The sequence below is a fragment of the Gymnoscopelus braueri genome (genome assembly GCF_963280865.1).
Source record: "Gymnoscopelus braueri genome assembly, chromosome: 5".
Classification (NCBI taxonomy): Eukaryota; Metazoa; Chordata; class Actinopteri; order Myctophiformes; family Myctophidae; genus Gymnoscopelus; species Gymnoscopelus braueri.
Genome location: NC_137606.1, coordinates 2827363 through 2834437, shown reverse-complemented (window position 1 = coordinate 2834437; position 7075 = coordinate 2827363). Strand labels below are relative to the sequence as shown.

Below are 7075 nucleotides of genomic sequence, written 5' to 3'. Positions count from 1 at the left end.
AGTGTTGATAGAGTGTGGCAGTGCTTTAGGCAATTTAGAGATTTGACAATTTTCCAGAATTTTGATGGCGTATTCTCAGTCTTCACCAACGAGGTGAAGTAATATTCAGATTTTGCCCTTGCATGCAGTTCCGTGGATACAACATTTGAGAACCATGGATTTGATCTATTTCTTATCCTTAGCCTTTTAAAAGGAGCAAACCTGTCAGTGATACTATTATAAACAGTGGCTAAATGATGGAGTGCGAGATCAGGATCTGGAATAACACCAGCAAGGCTCAGGTCGCTACAGGAAATCTTCGCTATTTTTATTAGGAAGAAAACCCGGACTGGATCCACGGATCCGGATCCGGACCTTCAAAACAACAGGAAGTTGACATTTTCTTAAATAAACAAACAGTACTGGGTTTGATGATGTTCTATATTGTCGGAATCAGCTTTGTGTTCGTTTACGGGCAAAAGAGTGACTTTTTCGAGCTGTTTCACTGTACAATGTAAGTCAATTGGAGGAGCATATTTTGAATGATCAATTTCTAATCAATCGAGCAATTATTTTTGATGTCCACCTTTGGAGTTACATCATGGCAAGGTAACTACACAACCCAAACCTCTACCAAAGTGGTCTTGTCCTTTGGTAGAGGCTGTTTACCTTTACGTGAGCCGTTCCTGTCTGGACGTGGAGGATCTTATCTAAATGATCGGTCAACATACTAGCACTTTGTTTTGGTGGAGACCATCCTTTATACAGGTTCCCTCTTTCCCAAAATATGTTGAAATTGTCAATAAAATGTATACCCAGAGCATCACAGGGTGAGGACTGTGTGGGAATTGGACTGGAGATAAAAGTTTTGCATTCCAGTGATTTAAGGACACCAAGCAAGTGGGCAAAGTGCCTGGAATCTTGCCTGTGCTGTATTAGAACGGACACTTTGCCCCCAGAAAGTTCTCTGAATTCTGCAGTCCTCTGTTCAAAACATCCAGTGTTACATTTCACTGTGTCTCATTTTCGACATATCAAGATTTGGTTTGTATTGAGACAAGAATTAACAAGACTGTAGAACATTGTTGTGATGCTTTTGTCTTCTAAAAGCCGTTTCCCCCCTGCTTTTATCTGTCTGTATTCAGGTCAGTATACTTCACAGCTCAGTGGCTGGGGACCACGTCAATCACATGGTGGCCCCGCCCCAGTACTTGCAGGTGGAACATCATCCATCCATGATCCACGGCCTGTACCCTAGCCACAACTCAGGTAACACCACAAAACCACACCCACTAGATCTGATTTTCTCATTGGCGCTATTGTGTCTTATGTCTACAATTGTATGTACACCATATACATATTATTTAGTGTTATATCTCTGCTGTCGGGCAGAAACCTCCAAAATGTTCATTTGTCAGGAAATGAAATAAAGTGGAATTAGGAGGTTTTGTTCATCATTGATAAGAACAGCTGAATGGACCTCCAAGCTCACAATGAGGTTGGAGGTCAAAAGGGGGTGGAGCCTGGAGTCGGCTGGTTTAGCAGAAAGTTTGAGAATCCAGTGGTTAGCTGGTTTTGTCAGAAGCGCTCTTTAATGCTTTTCATTGGTTCAATTTGTTTTGATCAACACACAGACACACACCCTGATTTATGGAAAATAATGCAGAAGCGTCAAAATTGAGTTAGCTGGTTCCTGCCGGACAGCAACGAGAGTATACACAGTATTATTATAAAGAGGGGCTGTTTTCATAAGAAACTAATCTATTCAAAATCGGTTCACTTAGTACATTAGACCAGTGGTTTCATCTGGGACTCTAATTTTCAAACTGGAACCTGAACTTAGTCAGGGCTGAATGCATTAACATTTAATATTCTTCTGCAAAAGTTTTGTTCTTTGTCTGTGACAATGCCAGAACATGTGGTGACCCAATTTGTGGTCCTAGTGACCCACTAGGTGAGATTTACTGCCTTAGACAACTAAAAAGGTGTAAAAATAGGACTGTGATATATCACATTTGGCTGAAGAGAAATTCTGTAGACCTCTGTTCTATTCTGGTCTCAGAGCCCTTTTATCTGCTTTCATATGGACACTACTAGCCCTATGTTTTTTACACTCTCTGTCCATCCCATTTGCTACACACTCTTTTACTGTATAGATTAGTCCAGAGCCATTGAGATTGAAGGAGTTGTGTCACTGAGGATTAAGCACTACAGGTCACGCGTTTGTTCATGTATATTATCACGTGTGCTTCATCAACACCCATTATGAGGATTCTTTGTTGGAACTATAAAGTAGTGGAACTATTGGTTGTCCGATGGCGAGTGTTACTTACACATTATTCTTGTTCTTGTTGTTATCTCTGAACAACACCAAAACATGTTCAAGATCAACTCTTTTGACAATAACTGATCGAATATTGAATTTTATATGCAGGAGTGAACAGAGATGGCACAACTCTTAATCTCAATGGCTCTGGATTAGTCTAGTGTCTTCAAATCATTTCATGTCATGGACCCCCCCCCCCCCCCCCCCCATTTAACATGATTCTGTCCTAGCCTAGGGACCCTGATATGAAAACGTGTTTTGGTTTCAATTAAATTGTCTGAATGTCGTAATTGGACATGAGAAATGGATTTATAGCGGTGATTTTTTTACGAGGGAATTGTATTACAGTGAAATTAACGACTTATGGGCTGGGCACCCCCTGAGACTCCCTCAAGGACCACTGGGAGTCCCTAGACCCCTGGTTGAAAACTACCATGCATGTTATTTGAATGTCTCTCTTAGACACCAGCTTCCATTGAACAGACATTCTCAAAGGGTGAAGAAGGCTTCTCCACCCCTCGGTGATGAGAGGTAGAGGGAGTCCGGTGAGAGAGAGAGAGAGAGCCTGCTGGTCTTAATCTAGCTCACACAGGCCTTAATTATTCATCTGGCTCTAATGGGTTCTACTTAGAATCCTGGAGAGCTCTGTGGAGAACTCTGCTACTCTGTTAACAGTCTAGGGAGAGGAGAGAAGAGGAGAAATAAGGGTGGGGTGGGCTGCATGTAAAGACTGATGAGGGGTGTGTGTGTGTGTGTGTGTGTGTGTGTGTGTGTGTGTGTGTGTGTGTGTGTGTGTGTGTGTGTGTGTGTGCGTGTGCGTGCGTGTGACATCCGTATAGGTTCCGATCTGACTTATGACCTGTGTCTCCGCACTTGTTTTGCAGTCTCTCTCTCTACTATACGGTACTACCTAATAAAACATTTATGCAGTACTTCTAAAGGAGACCGGATGTTGCTGTAGAGTAGAGCTTAAGTACAGGGTCCCATGGAGCTTCTCTCTGAAGAAGATCACAGGCGGTGGATTTGGTGTGAAATCTGGGGAACTGGAGTGAATGAAATGATCAATAAAGTAACTCTGTAAGTCACACTTGTTAAACACACACTGATGTGTGTGTGTGTGTGTGTGTGTGTGTGTGTGTGTGTGTGTGTGTGTGTGTGTGTGTGTGTGTGTGTGTGTGTGTGTGTGTGTGTGTGTGTGTGTGTGTGTGTGTGTGTGTGTGTGTGTGTGTGTGTGTGTGTGTGTGCGCGCGCGCGAGAGGAAAGAGCAGGCACAGTGCAGTCATGTTCTTCTTGTAGATTAGAAATGAGAAGCCGAGATATGAACTTATAAGTAAGACCCAGAACAGCCTATCACTATGTGCGCTGTAATTACAGTACCAAATAGAGTTGGGTTGGGTTCTTTTTGATTGTTGAGCTACTTGCCTAGAAGACATGTCTTATTAAATGTCCATAAGATCGGGCGACGGGCGCCCACAGGAACAAACCAACACGTGTTCTGACGTTCAGAATAAATTATGTTGTGTTATATGAATAACACCTTCTCTTTATTCGTGAAAGCACTTCCTAGGAGACAAGAGGCAGTGTACGTGGATGTCTAACCCTTCATATTGGGTTAATCTGCAAACTTCTAGATCTTTAGATTAGATTACTAGTTCAAGGGGGGTTCAATACAGTCGCAAGGATCATACAAAAGGCGTAGATTGTTCAAAAAACAAACACAAAACATAATAATCATCTTCTTTCATGTCCCCCCCCCCCCCCTCCAGGCGTGCCCAGTGCAGCTACTGTGGTGATCGTGACGTGTATCGCCGCCCTAGTGGTGGTGGTGGTGGTGGGCATCTACCGCATCCACCTCACACACCAGCAGGAGATGAAGGTGGTGCAGACGACCAAGGACACGGACGAGGCCTGGGACGAGTCCGCTCTCACCATCACCGTCAACCCCATGGAGGTGACAGACTTGGGCAGGGTGGGAGGATGGGGGAGGGGTGGGGATGGGGTTGGGTGCAGAGATTAAAAGAAAAAGGGTGAGCGGTTGAAGGAAAGGAGGATGGTGTTGTATTTTTGGTATTTCATATGACTCTGCTGTCCGGCAGAAACCAGCTAACTCCAAAATGTTCATTTTTCAGGAAATGAAAAAAAGTGGAGTCAGGAGGTTTTGTTCATCATTGATAAGAACAGCTGAATGGAACTCCAAGTTCACAATGAGGTTGGAGGTCAAAAGGGGGCGGAGCCTGGAGTCAGCAAAACCAGCTAACTCCGGTGGAGTTATCCAATGGAGTTAGCTGGTTTTGTCAGAAACGCTTTTTAATGCTTTTCATTGGTTCAATATTTGTTTTACCAACATACAGACGTAAAGGGTGTTCAATGGCCCTGATTTATGGAAAAAAATGCAGTTGGCTGGTTTCTGCCGGACAGCAACGATGACTAAAATCATTGGGTCAGATATAAATAAAGGTGAAGGGCAGAGATATGCCCACAAAGATGTGAAACTCAAACCCTCTCTTTGTCGCCACAGAACCTTGAGGAACCCCAGGCCGTAGAGGAGGAGGAAGTGAGTGAGGAAGAGGAGGAAGAGGAAGATGACTCTGAAGATGAAGACGAGGAGGAGGAGGATGATGACATCACCAGTGCCGAATCGGACGACAGCGAGGAGGACGTGGATGTCCAGTTACCCAGGATGCAACAACCCAGCAAGAAAGGCCAGAATTGGGATGAAGCGACGATATCTTACTAAACGCACACGCACACATTAAAAAACAAAACAAAACAAAAAACAGTTCCCGACACGCATCCATAAAGAACCCTCTGTTCAGATGGTGGAAACAAAAAGACTGTACAATGTGCTGTTGATGTTGTGGCTCTACAATTGAGGTAATATCTCCCCCTACTGGTCATACAGAAGATACACTAGTCATTGCTCATTCAACGTTCATTAACACATTTTCATAGAGGCACATGCACACACTCGCCCTGGCCTTTACTCTGGTTCAAACACATGCATCCTTTGGTTGGTATGTAAGCCCTTTGAGACATGCATTGATTTTTTTATTTTCTATTGATATAATGTTCCTGTTCCCGACAAAACACAAGAGTTTTTCTCTTATAAAGACTTAGTTATTTTGGTTTTCACAACATCGCCCACATGAGAGCATAGTTCCCTGGAGGGTCGCAAGTGAGGCGTTCAGGATAGGTTAGCAGTGGGGGTATTCGTTGAGGTGAGGTGGCTGAGTGATGGTGCATGAGGGTCGGGCAGAGTGATGAAGGGGAGGGTGTCATGAAAACAAGAAAATCTAGTATTACGACAAAATATATGAGAAAATTATGTCAATATTATGAGAAAACAACTTTTGTTTTGTCGTGATGATGAGGGGAAAAAAGCCTCATCCTCATATCTGCATATCTTGTGTGTAGTTGGGTATTGAGAGAAAAAAGAACCGCAATACCCACATTTAAGAAAATGATTTTCATGTACCATATCATTAAACATTTAACTGTCACTTTTCCAGAGAACTTACAGTTATATACTGTACTGAGCCTGTAATAAAGATGTACCACTGTCATGACAGAAAAACTACTATCAATCTATCAAAAATAATTCTCCTTTAACTGAGTCTTAAAGGGATACTTCATCACATTTTGCTGACTCCTCTTGGAGTTGTTTGTTTCTGCATCTCTTTCACATAGGTCCCATAACTGTCTATTATGGGGGAAAAGATACAGGGAGGCCCTTTCCCTTTGTGAAAACATGCATGTAGCATTCATTCTGTCTGCAACATCGATTCTGGGACCAGATTTCTGATCTCTCATGAAAATTTAAAAGAGCATTTATTTAGCTGCAGGAACATAATTATTTTTGTGCTTTTATTATGTATTGTTTATATATTATTTGTAATTCTTTGTCACAGTTTGAACACTGAATCCAGGTGATTTACACATGTGGTGTAATCCAGGTGATTTACACATGTGGTGTAATTTAGAGGAGTGGGATGTTCATCCTTTAAGGTGTTTGAGCTGTGGATCTTTTGTGGAGAGAGGAAAATTATTGTACATTTGTATATGCTCCTCTTCAGTAAATACTGAGTAGAGTAAAGTAGGTGACTCCCCAGACCAGCCCCCAACCCCACCGCCTCCCCCTTCCAACAAGGCCCCTCCTATTCTCCACCTGTATCCATCACAGACATCCACGCCCACCCCCCACCCACCCACCCACCCATCCATCCTCATCTGCATGAACATGCCCTAACCCTGTCCCCCAACCTTTTTATAGTCTGTACAGAAGTCACTTCCTTCTCAAGCCTGGTCCTCTGTATATGTTAATGTTCCCCACCTTCCTGTTGACTGTGAGTTGGTTGGATCAGATGTCGCTGTCTCCACACTGACCAGGTGGTAGAGAAAACAAGAAACAGAGGGGACTACATTAGTAGTGTTAAGGTTGCAGCATACTTTTTGCAGATTTTTTCCCCTGCTTGCCTAAAAACTGAGAAGTTCTCTGTGGACATTTTTTTAATATACCTGATGTGGCTCCACTTTGAGTACTGAATGTTACATTAGTTAACTGTATGACCCCCCCCACACACACGCGTGCGTGCACACACACACACACACACACACACACACACACACACACACACACACACATTCAGTATTGGATACGAATGACTGACAAATCACACACAATGTTCACATTGGTGTTACTGTAGTGATGTCAAAAAAATCTTGTAGGTGCAGGAAGTGCCAAAAAGAACTTTGGCATGGGAATGTACTTAG

The 7075-nt window shown here is 43.0% G+C and overlaps 1 protein-coding gene across 1 annotated transcript in view; it reads left to right on the top strand.

Annotated features, from left to right (window-relative positions):
- LOC308084888 (calsyntenin-2-like) overlaps window positions 1-5547 on the top strand; it is a gene marked incomplete at its 5' end in the record, with an annotated part of 322921 nt that extends 317374 nt beyond the window's left edge. The window contains 3 exons of the mRNA XM_080427850.1: window positions 1125-1248; window positions 4072-4256; window positions 4824-5547. Of these exons, the coding sequence (XP_080283976.1) occupies window positions 1125-1248; window positions 4072-4256; window positions 4824-5042 (528 nt within the window). The 3' untranslated portion in view covers window positions 5043-5547. The remainder of the gene's footprint in view (window positions 1-1124; window positions 1249-4071; window positions 4257-4823) is intronic.
- Window positions 5548-7075: the final 1528 nt, after the last annotated feature.